Genomic DNA, 23,617 nt, shown 5'->3' with positions numbered 1-23,617 from the left:
TCCAGCAACAACCTAATCGGCGATTGCATATCCAACTAGCCGCAACCCTATACTATGGATCGGCAATTGACTCCGATATAAATATGCCTACTCCCTTCTGGGTATGGGATGGTGGGTTGCTTCTCAGCTGATCCACACCCCCTTCTACTAGTAGCACATTCACTGCATCTTAGTCTCCTGCAATCATGGCAGACAATGACACACCCGACCGATCATCACTCCAATTGAAGAAAGACATCGCGACTGCCGAGCATGATGAGAATGTTGGTGCGATCGAGTCGACCCCCGATGTGGCCTATGGCGTAGGCGGCATCCGCGGCCTCTACCGATAGGGTACGATTTCGGGTCGGCGACCCTGGCCTCACTGGGCGGATTCTCCATGGGGTATGATATGGGGGTCATTTCCATTATCAATGTGATGGATCAGTTCCACGCAGTATACCCTCGTTCCGAATCTGCATTCGGAAAGGGCCTGATGACAGGAATGTTGCTGCTGGGTGCATTTGTCGGCTGTCTCTTCATGTCCTACCTAGCAGATCGCATCTCGAGAAAGTGGGCCATCACAGTTGTCGTGGTGATCTTCGACATCGGCGCTATTCTACAGACTGCAGCCGTGAATTACGACATGCTAGTTGCTGGCCGCTTTATTGGCGGTATTGGCGTGGGCACTCTGGCCATGGTACGTACCCCTTTTCCCTCCTGCGGCCTCCTTTCCACCTGCCTATCTACATACTGATCCTTAACCCCCTCTGGAGGGTGCACCCCTCTACATCTCCGAAACCTCACCCCCCGAACTTCGCGGAACCCTCCTGGTCCTCGAATCCATTTCCATCACCCTCGGCGTCGTCATCGCCTACTGGATCACCTACGCGACACGCTACATCCCCAGCGAAGCCTCCTTCCGCCTCCCCTTCGGCCTCCAAATGGTGACCGCCACCCTCCTCGGCATTGGAATTCACCTCTACCCCTACTCTCCGCGCTGGCTCGCCCTCGTCGACCGCCAAGACGACTGTCTCTCCAGCCTCTCCAAACTCCGGGGCCTGCCACGCACCGACCCCCGCATCCAGGCCGAATTCCGCACCATTGTCTCCGAAGTCACCTACCAGCGTCTGGTCCAGGAGCGCCGTCATTTCGGCGCTACGGGCCTAAAACTCGAGCTCGTCTCCTGGCTGGACCTCTTCTCCCGAAGTACCTGGAAACGCGTCGCTGTGGCCTGCGGCGTGGGGTTCTTCCAACAGTTCTCGGGGATCAATGCGTTCATCTACTACGCGCCGACACTCTTCCAATCCCTAGGGCAGTCGGATAGCATGTCCACCATTCTTTCTGGCGTGTTCAATGTCATCCAGGCTGTGGCGGCAGTGATATGCGCGTTCATTATCGAGGGAGTTGGACGCCGCGCACTAGCCATTTATGGTGCCTTTGGAATGGCCGTGGCTTACATCATCATTGCTATCTTGTCCGGGCTGTATTCAGATGACTGGGCAGGACATGTAGCAGCGGGCTGGGCCTGCGTGGCCATGGCATTTGTGTTCATTTTGGTCTACGGCGTGTCGTATTCGCCGTTGGGGTGGGCCCTGCCGGCGGAAGTGTTTCCTAATGCGTCGCGGTCGAAGGGCGTTGCGTTGGCGACGTGCACTATCTGGCTGTCGGATTTTATTGTCGGAGTGGTGACACCCTCCATGTTGTCGGATATCGGGTACAGAACGTATGTGTTTTTCGCGGTGATGTGTACGTTGGCTGGGGTGTGGGCGGTGCTGTTGGTGCCGGAGACGAGCGGGAAGACGTTGGAGGAGATTGATGGGTTGTTTGGGGATGCGGGGGCTAGGGCGGAGAGGGAGATTGTTAGGGATGCGATGGTGTCGGCGGGGGATTTAAGGGGTGTTTAGGACTTAAGGGGGGTTTGTTTATAATTTCTTTTAATTTAAGGATAGTTCTTAATGGAATGATCATGTTTGATTGCTTCGTATGTTGGGCGAGCGAAGGACTGACTGAACAAGTGGTGATAACGAAGGGATGATTAGGTTAGAGGTTCAGCGGAACCAAGTGAGTAATTGCAAGTTGGATGCTCCCTGGGAAGGCACTCCTCCGACTCTTGCCCCCCCACCATGTATTTCCCCCGTCAAAGACTGGAGTTGCATCTCAGACTCCAGAATCATCTTGGAATCGCGCATCTGGATTCCAGCGATTTTCTTTCTTGTCCCACCATTTCTTCCACCCCGCGCACCCATCGTCAATTTGGGCCCTTGCGGTCTGGTCTGGATTGATATCTTTCTTTAATAGCTCCTGAACCTTGTCCTTATCTTCAAGGATCTGCAAAGCTAAGCCACCGGAGGCATGCCAGGCAATGTGGCAATGCAGCAGCCACGTGCCCGGGTTATCAAGCTTGAACGCAATCACAACATACCCATTTTTGGGTAGCAAGACAACGTCGCGACGAGCTGGATTTTTGTACGTGAGGCTTTCGATGAATCCCTGCATGGCGTCAGGATCGCGAGCAACGTCATCGTCGAATGAATCGTATGATTGCTTCAGCAGAGCAAAGTCATGGCCATGCAGATGCATCTAGTGTGACATCAATCTCATTAGCCCAATTCGTTTGTAGTGCGTAGGGACGTAGCCCTAATGAGAGAGTAACCACCCTGCTCGAGAGACTTACCGGGTGCGCCGCAGGAATAATACTCTCTCCCGGGGGCTTTTCCTCCTCATCTTGATGCCCACCGTCTATCACCATATATGCCCAAGTTGGTTCGTCCGAGTTTGGGTCCGAATTCAATTCGAAGAGAGCAGCGTTTGCAGGCCAGGTATGGTTGTCGTCCAGGTGATTGATAGTCAGATCTTGGTAGTTCACCCAGGCAGGTGCCCCGTTGACCTCCCATGCGCTCCATGTCGGATCGGTACCATTCCATCCTTCAGGGGGCATTGTAAAATTATCTTGTTTCAGGACGTCAAACGGGAACGTGACCCGTTTCAGTTGATCGGGTGTTGGCTTCGGTACAGTCCAAGGGAACATCGGAATCAGCTTGTCATGGTCTTCATCCCGACACTGTCCTCCATAGGGTGGTCTATATGGGGTGGATATGGGATCCTCAGTATCATTGGGATTGTACTGGAAGATACCCTGTCTTTCATTTGGTTCACAGTCGAAATTGTGACAGCCCGTGGCAGGCCAAGTTCGAATCCAATAATTCCGGTTTGTATCTTCGGGCTCGGATTTGGTTTCCACGATGACGTGGTATCGCTGGCCTGAATCAATTGTGAGAAAATTTATCAATCACTCCCCAGGAAAGACCAACCAATTCCAATATATATTGACTCCATATCATAAGGTTCTACGGGCACCAAATCTGCACCGATGACTTTCATCTTATGTTCGTCGATGCTGAAAATGAATGCAGTGTCGGTTGCCGCATTAATTAGACGAAGAAGATACTTCTTGCCCTGTGGCCATTTATTAGGATGGATGCATTTGCCCAAGGGAAGTTTCAGCTTACCGGCTTGAGCTTGTCTGTCTTGTATCGGTTGTCCTGATAATGACCCGCGAAGCTGCCTAAATGGGGTTACTACTATATCCAAACACAAGCATGAAAGGTCACCAATACCAACCTTTGTCATTGATGAGAATGCTAGCCATCGGAATCCGAGGACCATGCTTTTCCACCACTTGATAAGTCCATTTTGCAAAGGCGCTCTGGTGAACGTGGTCGGCTAGCATCAAAGGCTCTATAGTTTCATCGTACTTTTCAAACCGATGCAGGTCCGTAGATAGTCAACGGGCCAAGCATGCCATCGGTGTATTGGAGACTGTAATGGCTATGGTACCAGGTTGTGCCATACTGAACCGCTTGAAATTCGTAGGTGAAGGTATCGTTCACGGCAATAGGACATTGGGTGACACCTGGAACACCATCCGAATAACCGGTGTTTAACATACGGATGCCATGCATATGAATTGCAGTTCCGTTCTTATCCACCTTGTTCGTGACATGGACACCTGGTGCTTGTTAACATGCAATCTTGGTGATGGATAGGGGTAACCCTTACGAACGGTATCGCCCCAGCACGCCTCTATTATACTTCATTAGTACGGTTAATCTTGGATTTCCTCACACGGGGACCATACGAATTCGAGGACCAGGATACGAGCCGTTGATGTATTTTCCCTCCGGGAAAGCGACACCATCGGGCTTAAGCGCTTTATCCGACGCCAGTTTAGTCACGTTAACGTAGACCTGGAGGTTCTGCTGTTAGCTTGTATTCTAAGAACTAAAGAAACTTCCCTACCTACATCTCGAATTACGCCTGTGGGTGCTTTTATCTCATAGTCCGTATCAATATCATACTGCTCGTCCTGGATGTCTTTTTCCAATGGCTGAAGCCAAAGACTCTGGTTTCCATCCGGTAGGGCAATGTATTTGTTCTTTAGTCCCGGATATTGGCATGTAAAGCCATCTATGGCACCAAGGGGCGGGAATTCCAGCATATCTGACGGGTCAGCCTGACCGGCTGCCGCAGTAGGCGAGGTTGGGTATTCTACTCCCCCATTTGGTGGAAGCGGATACTGCTGGGACGAGAACAAAGATTGAAAGCTGAAAAAATGGACAAGAGCTGTCCAGCAAATTTCCAAAAGCATCTTGATCCAAGTCACCGTCGGAATTCCGACAGCTACAATGGCCAGCCAACTGTCTTGACTGAGCTCATAAAAAATTCCTCCGATCGGGAGGAACGAGCAGTAAAATAACCCCACATAGTGGAGGGCGGTTCTACATCAATGCAGTTAGAAGCTTGGTGTTTACGTCAAAGACTTCCCGTGCGGAGCGACTGCCACCATAAGGTTGCATAGTTTGAAGTGACATATACCGGAGAGCTTCGGATACATCTTCCGGAGAAGGAAAACCCGTGTTCGGTAAGCTGTCATATAGGGTTTTAGACTCGGGACTCGGCTCGATTGTAAGTTGTTATATACATTTTCTCCAGAAACCTTGTCGTTGCTTGGCTCGACGACGTGCAATTGTAATCTATCATTGATTTCTGCAGTTTACAATGCACGCTGCGTCGGCAATCAAAGCGAATATGGTATACAAACCATCGATGTGCAATGCTGTATTTGGGAGTAGATTAACACATCGTGTATTAAGCTAAGAAAAGACCGTCGCAAAGCATCATCGAGTGTGTATTCGAGATAAGAAGGGAGGGAAAGAGTCGCGGAGACGTCCGCACAATCCGAAGCTCAAGCATGCGCACTTTCCGCATTCCGAATGACAGATGGGACCCCGCAAGGGGTTCCACGGTAGGGTATGTAACACAAGGCGATAGTCGGCGCCGAACAATACAAGGTAAGTTGCATCGACGGGAGAGCAGTCTCGTCGCATGACGTTGAGACTCCCTATGGAGTGCGAAATCCGCGGACATTAACTGCGAATTGGAGAGCCATCGACACCAAATTATTTGGTGAATCTAATAAGAACCATCACGACCTCAGGTATGTGCGATTCATAGATTGGTCATGCGAAAATCTCGGGTTCGGCTATGAGAAAACATCTTTTCGAGTCTGTGCCGTCATCGACAGTGAGAGCGACGAGTGAAGAATCGCCGCATTCAGTCAAATGGATTTCCAGTATTCCTCTTCATCGACGATAGCAAAAAGGATTTTTATCTTTGAATCCCGCAATTTGCCTAGTGGCATGATTGGTGATAGGTGACGCTCTGTCTGCTGGATGGCGATTAATCTTTCTTTTCTATAGACGGGGAACCGTTCGAGGACTCTGTAGTATAACCTGAGGAGAAAATGGCCACTGTAGGAATTCCATGCAGTGATGTGCCATGACTCACAGGTATAGAAGGCCTACTATAGGTATCAAAGTTTTCCTTGTCTTCGGACTGCTCCTGGTCGAGGCAAAGCCCCGGAAGAGGCGGATCATTGCGCAGGCGACAGTGGCATCAAACAACCGCATTAGCTCCTGCACGGGGGCGAAAAGGAAGATCGAAATGCCCTAGAAGATATCTCACCCTGCCTAGACTTCCGAAAAAAAATGAGTACGAAGTATAATTTCAGGATCTCATAGGGTTACTCTATAAGGAAAATCTAAGTGCAGAGACATGGAATAATGGTCAAACAGAGCTCGTTGGCAGACGTTCACACTTTTCAGCAACAGCCCCTGCACGAGTAGCCTGATGTTAGTGCAGAGACTTGCTTACGCGTGTGGTGGATGTTGGTAAGGCCCACGGGTGGGGATCGCTGATGGCCTGCTGTGCGTGCTGTTGGCTTGGGCGGGTCAGCTGGGTATGAATTCGGGCGAGCCGACTGGGAAATGCATAGACGCTAGATGCAAGCAAAGTAACCAACCGAATAAAATGCTGATCGTCGGATGCTAACTACTTGCTGCAGTGCTGACCATGAGCCAGGGACGTTGCAGGACCCTAGGTGAAGTTCAACCTAGCCGGGTGGGGAGGTCAATGTGAGTCTCAAGAACGCCCGAGAGGCGACTGGATTGGGTATCTCCACCTGTGGATCAAATGCAGGGTATCTAGTCGGGGTTGTAAAAATGGTTCATCGAAGTGGTTTCCGGAGTTAATGCTGGTGGGATGTCTTGATGCTGCCGGGGGAACCGTTAGGAAGACCAGTTGCTCTGCTGAGCGGGAACTTGATGAGGTAAAAGTAATCGAGGACTTGTGTCGCCTGTAGCCAACCAGGTGAAGATCTGCATTGCTCGAGTGTTTCGAATGTCATACTGAGCCGAGTTAATTTGACATTAAGGAATCGAAACTAGACGATCAATGAGTTTCAGAACATGATGCCTTACCACGAAGCATATGAAATCAGAACTAGATGGTAACGTAAGCGGCAAGCGAGTCGGCCACGTAAGCGAGTCGGCCATTTATTGAAACTCGTCCGCGCCTCCGAAAGCGATGCTATCCAAACAGCTATTACACCACTAAAAATGTCTAAATTATTAAAAAAGTGGGTGGAATAAGAGGGCAGACTCTGCTTAGTAGTTAAAGTTATTTAGAAAGCTTATATAAAGTTTATTTATAAAGCTGTACGTATTTTTCAAGTTCCTTGATTAATATTTTAAGATTACTTGAATGGACTCAAATTTTATAAGAATATTAGAGCCAACTCATATAAATTAATTTTTATAGAAAAAGAATCGCTTGAAAAATGGATTATATTATTAGATCAATATAGTACACTATTAAAGCATTTTCAAGTCCGTGAAATAGTAAATCTACTACTTTAAAAGCGCGGTTAAAATATAACTATTTCTATCAGATAAAAATAAATTACTAACTACGTTTCAAGGCATGATTTCTTGAAAAGTTGATATAGCTGTTAAATAAATTATAAACAAGTAAAATGCGAAGAATCTGAAGCTATTCAGATATAATTCAGACGCGTACAAACCGCTATATTAATATACGGTATTATTGATAAAGATATCTATAATTTTGATGAAACTGGCTTTGTTATAGATATTCTAGATACTACTAAAATTATTATATATTTAATATATCAAGGAAGATCCTTTCTTATATAATTGGGAAATCGCGAATAGATAATTTCAATTAAATATATCAATGCTGCTGGATGGGCGCTGCCAGCATATTTAGTATTAAAAGTAAAAATACATATTCAAGCTTAGTATAAAGAAAGTCTACTATTTTTCTGGAGAATCACTATATTACTAAATAAATAAATAATACAAGAGATTAGTCAAGCATGGCTTAAAGATTACTTTATTTCTTATATTAAAATATAAAGAACAGGCTGTTACGGACTCCTGCTAGTTAACCTACTAGCAAGGCGGACTCGCCAGGCAGAAAGCGCCGATAAGGGCAGCACTCGGGCAAAACCAAACTATTATTTAGCACAATTGGAAATTGCCATTACTACGCCCGGAACGGCCATACATCACGTGACCATCTACCATCGGCCTACCATCGGAGATATATCCAGGATATATAGGAACCTCAGAATCAATCACCGATCTACCCTGAAGAGTATATGATATGATATACGAAGAATAAGATATATAAGAACTCTCACTTATATATTTAGTTAGTTCTATTCTTCGTGCTCAATACAACTGTTTTTAAGTAATCATACATTTAGAAAGCTTAGCTACAGAATACTCGTCTATACTTACTTATAAATAATTATATAATACTATTTAGTCTTACTTCTCTTCTCTCATCCACGACCTAGTTATCTCTTAGATAATCATCAGTCAATACCACCTCGACGTAGTTCGGCGGTACGTATACCAACGGGACTAAGCTAACAGGGACAGAAGAGCGATTCTAGAATTTAACATATTAAGTACTAGTTAATACAAGTATTTACTATTATAACCATCTATTATATCAACCACCTCAAGCTCGCCACGAACTCCGCAGCAGGATTCCAGTACCCAAGGAGGAGGACAGCAGCAGGGCCCAATGACACAAAAATTAATAAGCATAATTAGCTAGTTGTAAGAAAGCATCACCGTCTTAAAACAGAGGAACCAATTACTCAAAAATCACTTAGCAGTTAAATTTGTCAAGATCCGACCACCGGAACCATTCAATAGTAACCAATCAAGGCTTAGAACTTTCTTGACTTAATTAGACTTATATCTTAATATAAATAAAGAGAAACTTAGAAATGAAATTAACAAGATCTTCTTTACGTCCACCTACCTAACTAGAACGGCATTTAACTGGTTTGAACCATACATCCGCGATTACCAGGGAAAACCAGTAGGCGAATAGAACAATGATACTAAAAGAATCTTCGCCAGCTACGCCAGATTCAAGAAACATCTTGAACAAATATTCGGAGACATCAACACAGCACGCAATGCTGAACAGAAGCTATAACAATTCAAATAAACTGAATTAGCATTTAAATATATCTCCGAGTTCTTGCAAGTTATCAATCACCTGGACTGGAACGAGAACGCCTACATCACACGATTCAAGAAAGAACTCAAGATGGAGATCTAAAAAAAACTCATCTAATAAAAACAATCAGAAATACTGCAACAAATAATTACAGCGGCAGTTAAGATCAATAATAAGTTATATAAGTACAACACAAAATAAAAGAAAGACTAATAAACCAGTAAGTTTATACTTTAATAAAATAACTAATAGAACTACTAAACTAATAATAGACGACCAGCACAATCTAGAAGTCTGGAATACAAAGATTCCTACAGACCAAAATCAATAAAGCTGAATATAACATAGCATCAGACTCGATAAAACAGAGTATCTAAGAAGAAATTTAAAAGACATAAAAAAAACTACTTATATTTTAATTATAGCAAGACAGATTACCAGTCAAAGAATTACAAATAATAGCAGTAATAGTCTTAGAAACAACTAAGAGTAACAGACGAAGATTAGTCAGAAATAAATAAAAAAACTAGAAAAGTCTATAACACTAGTATCAGACCAGCAGGAATTTAGATAGAATCTATAATACTATTACAAGATAGCAAGAAGCTACGAGCCACGCAACAAGAATAATTACTAATACTAATTAGTAGAACATACTAAGATTAATTAAAACAATAAATCCCAGTAGATGAGCCAATAGTACTACCAGAGCAGCAGAACAAGATTTACTAACTCCATAAATTATTTAATTAGTTAACAGAGATTAATAATAATAAGCCAGCTCTAGAAAATAAATATTCTAGTATAATTTAAAACAAGTTTAATCTCCTGGACGAAGAATATAGTATACAAATAGAGGACCTCAAACTCAGCAGAAAGAAACTTATTAATATATTAAATATCCCAGAGAAAATTCTATTAAAAAATAATAAAATCTGCCCGACGCAGCGAGGCAGCAACAAGGAAAACCAAGAACTAAATAAAAATAATATTATATACTAATTAGATAGAATTATCACAGAATACTAAATAAATCCAATATAATTCTATATTAAATTAAAGAAACTCATGCAGCACTGCCCACATTGGAATCTCAGATATTAGAAAACATAGAATAAAATATAAGAGAAACATCTAATAAGATGTCCCACTTATCCAAGAATATATAATCACTGCGGACATGATAATAAGAATTACTATTAGCAACTACACATGGTCAACTAAAAGAAGGAAGTATTTGGAATACACCCATGATATGATAATCCAGAATGCATGTGTATATACTTTAAAAAAAATCCAAGATATAAGAGGCATGACGAGCTTTTTTAAATTATATATTATACTAATATATACTCCACGTACCATAACTAGAAGTATATCATAGGATACAAACCTGAAGTACCAAATATAATTAAAATTAAATAAAAATACTATCCATATTGTAATTTAAATTATTTATATATAAAATACCAACGACACCCACACCACGAGTTCATGCATTGGCTAGCATATTATAATAACCAATGTATGATACATTACGCCGCAAAAATCGAAGAATCGAGATTTCCAAGAAAATTATCTAAATAGAATAAATCTAATTAGTTAAAATAGTAATTGGCGGCTACTAAATTAGAAAGACACTTGAAAGTCTAGATAACTATACTAGATTAAACAGTTTAAGTACTGGTAGACTCTGGTATAACTAGAAATTATATATATCCATAATTTATACAACAGCTTGGTATACTCGGAAAACAAAAAACAAAACTAGAATCAATTACAGGACTGAACAGAGAGAATCTGGAAACTCTCATATTAATAGTCAAATCAGGAACTGTATCTATAGCTGTAATAAATCATTTCAAATACATAGATTTCAACGTGATATTATTAGAATAATATGATATTATATTAGGAATTCCATGGCTCAGGAATCATAATCCATAGATTAATTAAAAAACTAAAAATCTCTAGTTCACAAATTATAATTATTTAAAATAATAACAGTAAGAACTAAATATAGGATCTAGATCTATATGGCCCGCTATATAACACAAGACTGAAGCGAGGACTAAACAATCTATTAAAAAATTAAAAACACCACGGAAACCTAACACGCTAGATATTATAAGAAACTCAGAGAAAAGTAGCACCTCAGATATTATAAAACAGATATTAGTAGTAATAAAACTATCATAGATTAATAAGCTAATACATCTACTGGAATGGACACCGGACACACTACAAGAATACTATAAGCTATGTCTAAGTAGTCTTAATAAAGATTAGAATCATGCATATCAGGCCATGGGGCCAGGGAGCCAGATCCAAGAATCTAGATCTAATAACATAGATTAAAGAACTTAGAACGAGTGGGAACCTGGGCACGATAACACAGAACTGAAAAAATTATAAGAACTCTAAGCTATGATTAAGAACAATCCGTGTGTTCTATTATAATATAAGAGATTTAAGAATCTGTTCAAATAACTAGAATAATCTGAATTATTTTAATATGGAAAGTATGACCACACTATTCCTCTTTAAGAAGATAAAATCCTGGGATACAGAAAGATATACCTGATGTTAGAAAAGAAATCACAGATATTACAGAATTATATCAATAATTAACTAGTAAAGAATAATATCAGACTATCCAAGTTATTTATAAAATATGAAGTTCTATTTACAGCCAAGAAAAATAGAATCTTATAATTATACATAGACTATCAACCACTTAATATATTTATAATTAAGGATCGTCATCCGCTATTCTTAATCTTAGAAATCCAGAACAAGATATGAGGGGCAAAATAATTTATTAAACTTAATATTACAGACGCATATTACTGCATACGCATCGCGGAAGAAGAAGAATGGAAAACTGTATTTAAAATAAAATATAAATATTTTAAATATTTAATTATATTATTCAGGCTAACCAACGCACCCGCAACATTTCAATGATTTATTAATAAGATATTAGAAGAATATTTTAACAGATTCATAATCGCCTATTTAAACAATATCTTAGTCTTTTTAAGAACTGAGAAAGAGCATGTCAGGTATATAAGACTTATATTATACAAGCTACAACTACACTGATTATAATATAAATTAAAAAAATACGAATTCCATATATAGGAGACAGAGTTCCTGGGATACTAGATATTTATAAAAAAAGTCCATACTAAGTAAATTAAAATATAAACTATACGGGATTAGTTCTAATCCAAAAATCTGAAGGAGCTTCAGCAATTCATTAAACTAATTAATTATTATTAATAATTTGTAGACGGATACGCCATCCATATAATACCGCTGTTTGAGCTCATGAAAAGGACGCAAGAGTATAAATAAGAAGAATTATAATAACACGCATTTAAAAATATCAAATATTGATTTACCATATTACCAGTACTAGTGCAGCACGATCCAGAAAAAGAAACTACTATCGAGACCAACGCATCAGACTATACCATTGATATACATATAACACAGCTAGAAAATAATGGAAAATCTAGACTAATCATATTCCACTCGAGAAAGTTAGTTCAGGTGGAACTTAACTATAACATCTATAATAAAAAATTACTAGTTATAGTGGTAGTATTTAAATAATAAAAAGTCTATCTCAAAAATACAAAATATACTATTACTATAAAAACAGATTATAAGAACTTGACCTACTTCACAACAATTAAAGAGTTAACCAGAAGACAGGCAAGATGGGTAGAAGTTCTATTATAATACAACTTCTATATCATGCATTGCAAGAAAATAGAAAATGGACACGCAGACGCGCTAAATTACAGACCAGATTATAAATTAGAAGAGAAGACTATCAAGCCAGCTATTTTAAAATAGAATAAAAATAAATTAATCAGCTATAATAAAGCTAATCTCATAGTAATATTAGAAATCAGCAGCGACCTAACCAAATAACTAGCTGATATTACTAAGAATAATAAAATACTTCAAGAAATGAGCAAGAGCTCACTAAATAAAATTACTATTAATAAGAAAGAATTAGCCTACTTCCACAGACTAATCTTTATACTAATCAGTATAAGAATAGAAATAGTAGCTATATACTATAATAAACCACTCAAAGACTATCTAGAAGTCGAAAAAACCACAAAATTAATTACTAGAAATTACTATATTCCAAATCTCAGATAAAAGATACGCGATTATATTAGATAATATAAGATATATATTAGAGATAAACCCGCAAGGCACCAACTCTACGGATAAATATAAGTATAAAAGACACCATAACAGCTATAAAAATCAATAATAATTAATTTTATCAGTCTATTATCTAAATTAAAAGAATATGATATTATCATGGTTATTACTAATCGTCTTACCAAGTACATCCATCTTGTACTAAGTAAAATAATAATAATAGTAATATAAATAGCAGAGCTATTCTTAGGAAATATTATTATAAATTATAGAATGCCAAAGTATATCACATCGGATAGAAACAAGCTATTTATTTTAAAATTCTAGAGATTACTCGTAGATCTTATAAAAATTAAAAAATAAATAACAACGGCTTATTATCCTCAGGCAAACAGATAAATGGAAAGAATTAACCAGATAATCAAATAATATTTAAAATATTATATTAATTACTAATAGAATAATTAGACAGATCTATTATCTATGACATAATTCTTATATAATAATATTAACTATTTAATAATTGGAGTTTTATTATTTTATACTAATTATAGCTACCACCCAAGATTCTTAGAAACACCATTAGAAAAATAATCAGTTGCTAATATAGCCGAAGATATTATTACGTTTACAAGACATATGCATACTCAGCTATCCTAAAACATTGAATTCATAAATCTACGAAGCAAGATCTACTATAATTACTAATATAGAAAAAAACCTAATCTAAAAAGGGGGAAGAAAGTATTTCTATTCCATAGAAATATTAAGATAAAATAATTAAGCTAGAAACTCGACCACTATAAACTAGGATCATTTATTATCAAAGAAAAAAAAGAACCAGTTAATTATAAGCTAAGATTACTAAAATTAATAAATAAAATTTACCTAGTATTTTATATCTTATTATTAAAACCCGCACCAAAGAACGCTAGAATCGCAGAAAATATGGAAATTAACAATAATACCAAATAAGAATACGAAGTCGAAAGAATTCTAAACCACAAGAAAATTAGTAGTAAATCACACTACTTAGTAAAATAAGAAGACTATAATACTTCAAAAAACATATAGAAACCTATTAAGAATTTAACAGGCTGTCACCGGCTTGTGGAAAAGTACTACCAACAGACAAATCAAGATTTATCTAAAAAAAAAGAGAACCAACCAACTGAGTTAGACTAGAATTATCTAATATAATAATAAATTAAGCAGCGTCGTGCTTATCAGTTAGATACTTCAGCTTCTGGAGATTCTCAACACTTAGAGGATTCTTCTCATCCAACCGCTTTAATATATTCAAGTCATAATCCAGCATCCGCTCACTACGATTCTTTAAGAACTGCTATTATTTAAATAAACACGCCATCTTGGCAGAAATACGAGCCTGTTCAGCCAAAGCTTTAGCAAGTTTATTCTATATCTTTGACTAATTTTACTTCAACTCATTCTATTTCTTATTATTATAAAATCGCTTTTCACACTTCTAACCATGACGAGTGCAAGCTGCACAGTTCCAACTTTTCAAATTCATAATACAGAAAACATCTTTCAAGAAACAATATTTATAAGAATTTTTGATAATATAACTATTCTTACAAATCTTATCAGATTAACGAATACGCTCTTTTACCCGATCATAATTAATATAGCGACGAGACATGTTAACCTATCCTGGAAAAATAAGAAACTGAAGGGCCCAGTCAACGCACACAGGAGGACACGCATTTTTATATTTTTTAAAAATAAGAAATCTCAAAGAAGAAAAAGTAATGTTACGGACCCCTGCTAGTTAACCTACTAGCAAGACGGACTCGCCAGATAGAAAGCGCTGATAAGAGTAGCACTCAGGCAAAACTAAACTATTATTTAATACAATTAGGAATTGCTATTACTACGTCCGGAACAGCTACATATCATGTAACCATCTACCATCGGCCTACTATTAGAAGTATATCCAGAATATACGGAAACCTTAGGGTCGACCACCGATCTACCCTGAAGGATATATAATATGGTATACGAAGAATAGGATATATAAGAACTCTTACTTATATACTTAGTTAGTTCTATTCTTCGTGCTTAATACAACTATCTTTAAGTAACTATACATTTAGAAAGCTTAGCTATAAAACACTCATCCGCACTTACTTACAAATAACTGCGTGGTATTATTTAATCTTACTTCTCTCCTCTCATCCACGATCTAGTTGTCTCTCAGATAGTCATCAGTCGATACCACCTCGACGTAGTTCGGCGGTACGTATACCAACGGGGCTAAGCTAACAGGGACAGGGGAGCGATCCTAGGGTTTGACACAGGCCAATATAGTCTTCTTGTATTTGATAGGTATGATTCGCATTTAACATCTTAATTTAATAATATATATTATTAAAATTAGATTATACTTATTTGTATGCCTGCTAATTTCTTATATTTATATTAGTTTTTAAATGTTGCATGCTTTTCGCCTTTAAAGAAGACTTATTAAGATTAAGTTTAACAGCTTATTTATATGGGATATTATTATATTAAGAAGATTAATTTTCTTAATATATATTTAAAAGCCCATACTCAAGCGTTTATTAAAGTAAATATATAAAGTATTTTTAAAGCTTCAGGTCTTGTTTTTCTAGATTTTAATAAGATATTAAAAAATATAATTTTTAAAGAAACTAGTTATTTAAGTAGTTAAAGTACCTCTTCTTCTTTGATCTTTATAAAAACACCAAGAAATTTAAGATAATTTAAGAAGTACGAGTCTATATTATCTTAATTATTTTAATAATAAGATATACCAGCTATACTAATACAGTCAGCCTTATCACACATTTTTAAAGATGTGGAGATTATTTTAAATTATATAATACTACTTAAATATAAAAATTATTAACTACGTGAAGTTCTTGAAAAACGAACTACCAAGCAGAAACGCAATTAATATTAAATAGATAGTTTGAATAACTTTATTATATAAGAAGTGCTTGAGGCTTTTAACTATGCTAGAATATTAGAAGAACAAGCTGGAGATACAGATTCTAAAGAGAATTAATCACGCCGTCGGGTATCTTCTAGATGTAGCGCGTATTATATTATAGAATATATACGTACTAGATGTTCTAATTGAGTAGTATCTTGAGATAGAGCTCTTTAAAGCGTTGAATTAGATGTTTAAAAAGCTTCATTTTTGTATGTAAATCAGAATGATGATCTACTAGCGGGAGGTGGCCGACTCGCTTACGTGGCCGACTCGCTTGCCGCTTACGTTATAGACACTTACTAAGCCTTGTGGCCAGCATCACCCACTCTTCTCAGGTCCAATGAGAAAAATATCCTGAGTTTCCAAGGTGTAGCCAAGGAATTGTGATGGACTGGAGCACGTGAGCGATAGTAGCTTTCTGAATTGGTCTCTGTCTACGACAAGAGTCATGTTAGCAGGTCCAGGTGAACTCTGGTTCGAGCCAAGCCAGAATGGAGCCATCCAAGCTTGGCAGCAGCAGCATGGGCTGGAGAGGAATCATCTTCCTGATTATTGGCTGGAGCTCAAGGTTCAACAGGAGCGAGCATCGACATTCTGACACATCTCACACGCACACTGCTTTCCCTCGGCCAATGGCGGCCCCTCCGTCGCTGAAAAATAACTACAGTCTTAAATTGAACGGGCGTAAGAGAAGCAGCATGATGCGCACGAGGGATCCAACCTGGGCCGGGAGTGGACCAAGGGGGGTCGCGGAGGTCTGACCACCATGAGATTAATTTCCGATGCGTTGTTCCTGGCTTTCCTAACACGATCGGACCCAGAAAAGAAAGCAAAAAAGAAAAAGTCAAATGGGAAAAAGAAATGACAAGCCGGGACAAGATAGACAAGGCCGGACAAGCAACGGAATACGAGAAACAACCAAAAATCGCTATTATTCTTGTTGGACCAAAACGGATGGAAGGGCACGTGGTGCCAAGAAAGCTTGGCCTCTCTCCGGCCGGCGTTGCAGCACGTGCCCCCATCGCGCCCTCTCATTCCTCCGTCCAGATGCACCATCTGCATGCGCTGCTGTCCAATCCCCTTTGACCCCCGGACCATGCCGACGGTTGTGTCCGTCTTGAGGTTACACCGGCCATGCTTCCGTGATTCTGGAAAAATACTTACTCTTTTGCCCGAGTCAGTTATACGGACAGGGCAGATTCCGGCTTAGCATTGCATCACGTCCACCACCTTTTGAGCCCAGCTTGCACAAGCACAATGGCTCAGGTCCGCCCGAAAACCTGTAGATTCGGCCTCCGCCATCAACTCACACCTTCCATAGGCCATATGAACCATCACCAACAGGCCACTAGTCCTAGTCGGGTCGGACGGGGCCGTGCTGCCCCCACCCCATCCACACCCACTTCCCCCCGAATTGACCCATCGACCCGCTCGGGGGACTCCTAGGTACCATTGCATCCAGTCGGCCGTACACCCTCCTTTTTGCCTTCAGCTAGACATGCTAGTATTCTAGCAGCAGCGCTATGCTAGTGTCCAGCTGCAGTGGCCTGTTCGACTCGCTTAAGACTGTCGCGTGTGATGATGACTACGCGACACCCTCTCGCCAACCACGTGCGGCGATATCACGATCCTCCTGGCCAACCACAGCCGCTCTCTGCAAAACGTGCTGATGCTGCTTCTTCGAGATGCATGGATCGGTCGCTGCGCCGGTTAGCTGACAGCCTGACACCTCGAGAGGCACACGCCTGCATGCGATTCTCAATCAATCCCCTTCCTGATACTTAAAAGGCGAGGGATCGCCGCTCACCTTTGCTGACCCTGCTTGTCATCTGCACCTCAAGTTCAGACCATCCCTATCTTCCTTGCAAGTCCCCTTCCTCCTCCCTCCGAGGAATCCTCTGCAAATATGGCGGACTTTGGCCCTCGTGCTCCTCACGGACCCGACATGAACGGCAAGCAGGATTTTGCTGAGATGCACCCCAATGAAAAGGAGGGCTTCGATCGCCTCCTTCGTCCCGATGACAGCTACACGGCAGAGGGTGTCTACTGGGCCGATCTGCCCATTGGGCAGCGTGTCAAGTTCGTCACCTCGGTCGACAACAAGGAACGTAGCCGTCAATGGTCGGCTCTCTGGGCCGAGATCAAGCAGGACCCCCTCTCTCCAATGATGAATTACTTTCGCAACACCATCATTCCCGGTGCTGGTATTGGTCTGGAAGGGTATGTTTACCCCATTCCAATTGGTCTGCATATAGTCCTTTCTAACAGATCTGTCACAGTTACGTCCTCCTGTCCATCGGAAACATCTCCACCCTCTTCCACACTCCTTCTCAGCTTGCTGGGACAAGTACGAACTCTGTAACAAGCAGTGGATCAACGCCATTACCTACCTTGAAATCGTCGGTATCATTATCGGCCAGGTCCTCGTTGGTGTCATTGGTGACTGGGTGGGCCGTCGTTGGGGTTTGCTACAGGATGCCTGGATCATGTTCTTGGGTCTGGTCATGTTGACCTGCGCCTGGGGTGTCACACAAAACGGCTGGGTCATCTGCTATGCTTGGTCGCTTTTCATCTACGGTATCGGTGTTGGTAAGTTATAACCTTCCGCTTTGCATTGGCGGCACGAAGCCCTCCTCTCGAAAGCCGATCGGCTGACTCTTCTCAGGTGGTGAGTACCCGATGACGGCCACCAGCGGTATGGAGAACGCTGTTGGTTCCGGCAAGCTCTCTACTCGCGAGGATCGTCTTCACCGTGGTTCCAAGGTTGTTGGTGTCTTCTCCATGCAGGGTTGGGGACAAGTCCTTAACCAGGCCATCCTCATGATCTTGCTTCTTATCTTCAACGCTGGTAGCGGAGAGGAGCCGATCAGCGAGACCAACACCCAATGGACCTACCGTATCTCCTTCGTCATCCCCATGGTTGGTACTTTCTGGCTGATCTACTACCGTGCATACCACATGAAGGCCGCCAGTAAGCAGCTGGCAGCCACCAAGAAGAAGAACTCGGTCACTGGTTACGACACCGAGTCTCTCCGCCTCACTTTCAAGTACTTTACTCCTCGTGTTATGGCCACTGCTGGTGGATGGTTCGCCAACGACGTTTTCTTCTACGGTGCCAAGCTCTTCTCCAGTGACTTTATCAAGGTCATCAGCCCCAACACCAAGTCTATCTTCGTTACCTGGCAGTGGAGTTTCATCAACTGCGTTGTCACCCTGATGGGCTACTATGCTGCCATTATGTTCGTGGACAACAAGCTCTACGGCCGCAAGTGGATGCAAATCATGGGCTTCTTGCTCTGCTTCATCGTGTACGTGGTGCCTGCCTTCCACTACCACTACTACACCGAAGCCGCCCACATCCACTCCTTCCAGGCCATGTACTTCCTGGGCAGTTTCTTCAACCAATTCGGTCCCAACTGCATCACCTTCCTGGTCGCTGGTGAAGTCTTCCCCACCCCTATCCGTGCCACCGCCCACGGTATCTCTGCTGCCTGCGGTAAGCTGGGAGCTCTGTTGGCTGCTATCCTCTTCAACTACATCGACACTCAGACCAAGTTCTACTTTGTGCCCTGGTGGGGTATCTTCGGCATGTTCCTGACCTTCTTCTTCCTTCCGGATACCACCGGTCTGGATCTCAAGGAGCAGGAGCGCCGCTGGAGATTCATCCGCGAGGGTCGTGAGCACGAGTACCACGGTGTTGCTATTCACCCCAAGCACCTGTCCTTGTGGGAGCGCTTCCGTGGCGTCGGCAAGTACTACGACCCCGAGCTGGACTACCAGCAGCGCGTTGAGGAGTACCGCACTGAGTGGGAGGCCATCATGGCTCGCCGCAGCGAAGAGACCAAGAACGGCGACGATGTCGATTTGGCCTTCGTCGAGGATGACATCTTGGAGGGTTCCGTCCACAACTACTTCCACCGCACCAGCTCGTTCACCAAGAGCCAGAGCGTGGAGAAGGTCACTGAGGCTGAGCCCTCGGAGTAAAAAAGTCACCGCAGCATCTAATTTTGCACCATGCTCTCATCGGCATGGAATGGATATACCCCACACATACCCCCCTCATATATACCCGTCGCTCATCCGATTTCACAGTACCAGTTGGATAGAGATCTCTTCTGGCTTATTTTATACTTCCTAATTTCCTGTTTATATACATTCGATGTCTAAATGGTTGAACGAGGAGCTGAGACATGTTTTTACTGTACCTAATTCAATACAACTCGGCTCCATACCTGTTGTAACTAAAATGTCTATAGTCATGTTTAAATCCATTGTTCATGCCTCTCATATTGTTCAAGTAAATCTAAGTTTGTAGTGTAGTGCTATCAGAACCTGAGCATCAAGGACATGATTCACGCTGTCACAACAAGCGACGTCCAATTCTGAGAACATAAGTCTAAAGCAAATGGCTGACGACAGTCCTACAGAAGCCTTTTCTATTACAAAACTGCCCTCGATACTCCACCTCCCCTTTCGTCCCCATCCAAGTCCAACATCTACCCTCCAGCCGGGAAATGACAATCCCAATATCCCGAAACCCACCACACCCAATCTCCATACCTAGTCTAAGCTAAGCATCAAGACAAGCTCATTCCCGATCTGAAGCCGCACGTGGCGCAAACTCACTGTCATGCCAATGCTTGGCTCTTTGCATCCACAATTCTTGGTACAGCTTGGCTGGATGGAACCAAGACCTTGGCAAGATGGCGGAGATTAGAGTTTGTGGAGCATTCAAGCTTTGTGCCTTTAAGCTTGGTTTTGCGATTATATGGATGGAATGACTGGTGGGGTTAGGTGCGTTGTGGCTTTTCTTTGGGCGGAGTGCTTGGTGTGCAGAATAGGAAGAGGATGGTAGGTAGTATTGTTGATGAGATGATGATTTTGTTTGTGGATGTATGATCAAACTGTTTAGAACATGAGCCAATTTTCTAGTCAGCTATTCTAATATTAATATATTACAGATTCTCTTACTTTGTACGGGTTTTGGTATAAAGATCATGGCTCGAACTGAACTTCTCTACGGTATCCCTGGGTGGATAAATTGTGTATGCCTCAGGCATTAAGACATCCAGCACTAAGCCTAATATAGAACTAGTCCATATGGTACCAGTTTCCGTTTTGGGGTGATGGCCAGTTACTTCATCCTAGGGGTCTTTGGCAGGGAATAGACTTGAATGTGAATATAGTGTATGTATTTGTTAGTGTCAATGCATATTACCCATCTACGCTTCACCGCTATGATGGATTCACAATGGGCATATCACAGTGATGGGCATGTTGGTCATGGACGTGAATGCTCACTTTCGTTCACCAAGATGGCGACAAATAGCATCTTAATTCACAGATCCCCTAAAATACCCATTCTATATGAAGAAAAATCTTCTCCCCTTTTTTCATCTTCTCTTACCGCCTTACTTCTCATTTTCCTCCGTCACTTGCCATCCCAATCCAACTATTCCGTGACTTGTAGTCTTCACTAGATTCGCACGGACCATCATGTCTTCTCACAGAGACAACAGCAACGTGAAGCACTACGACGGATTCGTGAATGTGGGTTGCAGTGACGGATAAGTCCTCTCTACTGTATATTTTGAGTCTGCTAACACAAGTGACACTGAGCAGTCATCTGGTGCTTCATCCTCCATAGCGAAGAATTCTCAGTTCCGCGAAACTGGCGTGGAATACCAAATGACTCTTCTCGGATCTAAGGTTCACGATGATGGTGAGCGTGGCAAGTCTGAGCATGCACCAATTATCGCAGGCTGTGCTTTGGAGGTAGGCACCAAGCAAGACGGAGAGGAAACTGGGGCCAACAGCATCCCCCAGCTCGGATTGTTGGCAGGTTCGATTCAGAAGTTGTCACTCATCGAAAGAGGAGAGCCGTACTCGATGGAAACTGATCCCAGATTGTTTTTCAATGTCTCTCACCCATCGAGTGTGTTTATTTGTGGATCACAGGGCTCGGGCAAAAGCCACACGCTCTCATGCTTGCTGGAGAATTGCCTCATCCAGTCCAAAGCTGGCAGACTGCCAAACCCCCTCACAGGTTTGGTGTTTCATTGCGACACGTTTTTCAGTGATGTGACTGGCTCCCCGTGTGAGGCAGCCTTTTTGTCATCGCACCCGGACGTGAAAGTAAGGGTCCTATGTTCCCCCACTAATATTTGGTCCATAAGAGTCAGTATTCTTATCTCGCTTGGTCATGACTTGGTCCTGTCAGACAGTTAACGGCATTTACAGCAAGCCTACTCACGACTTGACGTCTCCGTGGAGCCTTAGTTTATCGATCAGAAAGATCTTAATACGGAGCGCATGATGAATCTTATGGCTGTTTCGCAGGGTGACGGAGATATACCACTATACATGCAGACGGCCAAGCGGATCCTTCGAGAGATGAGGGTCGCTCAGCAAGAGACCCAGGCTGGTTTCGACTACAAATCTTTCAAGAATAAAATCATCGATTCTGGTTTGACTCCCGGCCAGCTCGAGCCACTGAAACAACGATTGGAGATGCTCGAGAGTTTTATGCCTCAGGCTCAGGTAGCCAAAGCTTCTCACAGAAGAACCCAGGCCCCCCCGAAGCAGGGATCACTTTGGAACCCGAAGGTGAGCACGATGCACCCCATATTCGGATGATAATGATTAATCATAGTCTCAGCCCGGCCAGCTGACGATCCTTGACCTCTCGTGCCCATGCATCTCACCCGGGACGGCTTGTTCGCTTTTTAACATCGCTCTCGCCATCTTCATGGAGCAGGAGTCCGACATTGGCCGGGTCGTTGCTCTTGATGAAGCTCACAAGGTGAGCTCCCTTTTTTTATTTCTCGCTTAAGTCTATCTTTAACAGTCGAGCTAGTACATGAAAACATCATCTGAAGCCCAGGCCTTTACCGAAACGCTCCTCTCTGTCGTCCGCCTCCAGCGGCACCTTGCGGCCAGAGTAATCATCTCGACTCAAGAACCCACGGTGTCGACGGATCTTCTTAACCTCTGCACCGCAACCATTGTTCACCGTTTTACCTCTCCCGAGTGGCTGAGAATCCTGCAGAAGCATCTGGCGGGTGCGGCGACTAATCCTTTCGCTCGCAAGGCGGGTAAGGCTCCAGCTAGAGCGACTGACGGGGAAGAAGGGCAGCTCAACGAAAGCAACGAGCGCTCCCTGTTTGGCCACATCGTTAATCTTCGTGTGGGTGAGGCTCTTCTGTTTTCTCCGAGTTCCATTGTGGACGTTGAAATTGAAGATGGCGGGCACGAGCTGCGTCGGCTCGGATCGGATTACTTGGCTATCAAGATTAGACAGCGCTTGACCACGGATGGGGGCAGAAGTGTGATCGCAGCTTGACTTGTTGTAGCTATTGCTGTGATGGGCGTGTAATGGTTGGTAGTTTTGTTTGCAGTTTGTTTTGATGGAATTCTTGTAATCATGATCTTATTTTGTTAGTATGGAGCTGGGATGGCGCAACACTCAATGGAAACCAGACTGCTAATCTTGATTTGAACACAATGGAGTGCTCCAACATCCATGCAACCGTCTAAACTATCATTATAACCCCCAAATCATCA

At 42.3% G+C, this 23,617-nt stretch overlaps 9 protein-coding genes across 9 annotated transcripts; 6 read left to right on the top strand and 3 right to left on the bottom strand.

Annotated features, from left to right (window-relative positions):
* Window positions 1-185: 185 nt before the first annotated feature.
* An12g05820 (uncharacterized protein) lies at window positions 186-1,886 on the top strand (the record flags this gene model as incomplete). Its single annotated transcript, XM_001395610.3, has 3 exons — window positions 186-302; window positions 428-679; window positions 756-1,886. 3 exons carry the CDS (start codon window positions 186-188, stop codon window positions 1,884-1,886), a joined length of 1,500 nt encoding a protein of 499 aa, XP_001395647.3.
* A 253-nt stretch (window positions 1,887-2,139) lies between these two features.
* An12g05810 (uncharacterized protein) lies at window positions 2,140-4,630 on the bottom strand (the record flags this gene model as incomplete). Its single annotated transcript, XM_001395609.1, has 9 exons — window positions 2,140-2,562; window positions 2,657-3,243; window positions 3,294-3,438; window positions 3,492-3,547; window positions 3,604-3,688; window positions 3,747-3,991; window positions 4,042-4,065; window positions 4,121-4,229; window positions 4,286-4,630. The coding sequence occupies 9 exons, from the start codon at window positions 4,628-4,630 to the stop codon at window positions 2,140-2,142; spliced, it is 2,019 nt and encodes a 672-aa protein (XP_001395646.1).
* An 8,018-nt stretch (window positions 4,631-12,648) lies between these two features.
* An12g05800 (uncharacterized protein) lies at window positions 12,649-12,750 on the top strand (the record flags this gene model as incomplete). Its single annotated transcript, XM_059750931.1, has 1 exon — window positions 12,649-12,750. The coding sequence occupies one exon, from the start codon at window positions 12,649-12,651 to the stop codon at window positions 12,748-12,750; it is 102 nt and encodes a 33-aa protein (XP_059604497.1).
* A 483-nt stretch (window positions 12,751-13,233) lies between these two features.
* An12g05790 (uncharacterized protein) lies at window positions 13,234-13,430 on the top strand (the record flags this gene model as incomplete). The annotated part of the gene is made up of 2 exons (XM_059750930.1): window positions 13,234-13,272; window positions 13,374-13,430. The coding sequence occupies 2 exons, from the start codon at window positions 13,234-13,236 to the stop codon at window positions 13,428-13,430; spliced, it is 96 nt and encodes a 31-aa protein (XP_059604496.1).
* Window positions 13,431-15,691: 2,261 nt separating this feature from the next.
* An12g05780 (uncharacterized protein) lies at window positions 15,692-15,906 on the bottom strand (the record flags this gene model as incomplete). The annotated part of the gene is made up of 3 exons (XM_059750929.1): window positions 15,692-15,706; window positions 15,775-15,836; window positions 15,873-15,906. The coding sequence occupies 3 exons, from the start codon at window positions 15,904-15,906 to the stop codon at window positions 15,692-15,694; spliced, it is 111 nt and encodes a 36-aa protein (XP_059604495.1).
* A 639-nt stretch (window positions 15,907-16,545) lies between these two features.
* Window positions 16,546-17,140, top strand: An12g05770 (hypothetical protein; the record flags this gene model as incomplete). Its single annotated transcript, XM_059750928.1, has 2 exons — window positions 16,546-16,809; window positions 16,943-17,140. The coding sequence occupies 2 exons, from the start codon at window positions 16,546-16,548 to the stop codon at window positions 17,138-17,140; spliced, it is 462 nt and encodes a 153-aa protein (XP_059604494.1).
* Window positions 17,141-17,260: 120 nt separating this feature from the next.
* An12g05760 (hypothetical protein) lies at window positions 17,261-17,883 on the bottom strand (the record flags this gene model as incomplete). Its single annotated transcript, XM_059750927.1, has 3 exons — window positions 17,261-17,540; window positions 17,644-17,776; window positions 17,862-17,883. 3 exons carry the CDS (start codon window positions 17,881-17,883, stop codon window positions 17,261-17,263), a joined length of 435 nt encoding a protein of 144 aa, XP_059604493.1.
* Window positions 17,884-17,960: 77 nt separating this feature from the next.
* Window positions 17,961-20,038, top strand: An12g05750 (uncharacterized protein; the record flags this gene model as incomplete). Its single annotated transcript, XM_059750926.1, has 3 exons — window positions 17,961-18,258; window positions 18,323-18,643; window positions 18,720-20,038. 3 exons carry the CDS (start codon window positions 17,961-17,963, stop codon window positions 20,036-20,038), a joined length of 1,938 nt encoding a protein of 645 aa, XP_059604492.1.
* A 1,512-nt stretch (window positions 20,039-21,550) lies between these two features.
* An12g05740 (uncharacterized protein) lies at window positions 21,551-23,396 on the top strand (the record flags this gene model as incomplete). The annotated part of the gene is made up of 5 exons (XM_059750925.1): window positions 21,551-21,604; window positions 21,650-22,189; window positions 22,346-22,660; window positions 22,707-22,856; window positions 22,911-23,396. 5 exons carry the CDS (start codon window positions 21,551-21,553, stop codon window positions 23,394-23,396), a joined length of 1,545 nt encoding a protein of 514 aa, XP_059604491.1.
* Between the last annotated feature and the right edge of the window lie 221 nt (window positions 23,397-23,617).

The sequence above is a fragment of the Aspergillus niger genome, assembly GCF_000002855.4.
Source record: "Aspergillus niger supercontig An12".
NCBI lineage: Eukaryota > Fungi > Ascomycota > Eurotiomycetes > Eurotiales > Aspergillaceae > Aspergillus > Aspergillus niger.
Note: the sequence above shows the minus strand (reverse complement) of the source record. Positions and strands in the feature narration are given on the sequence as shown.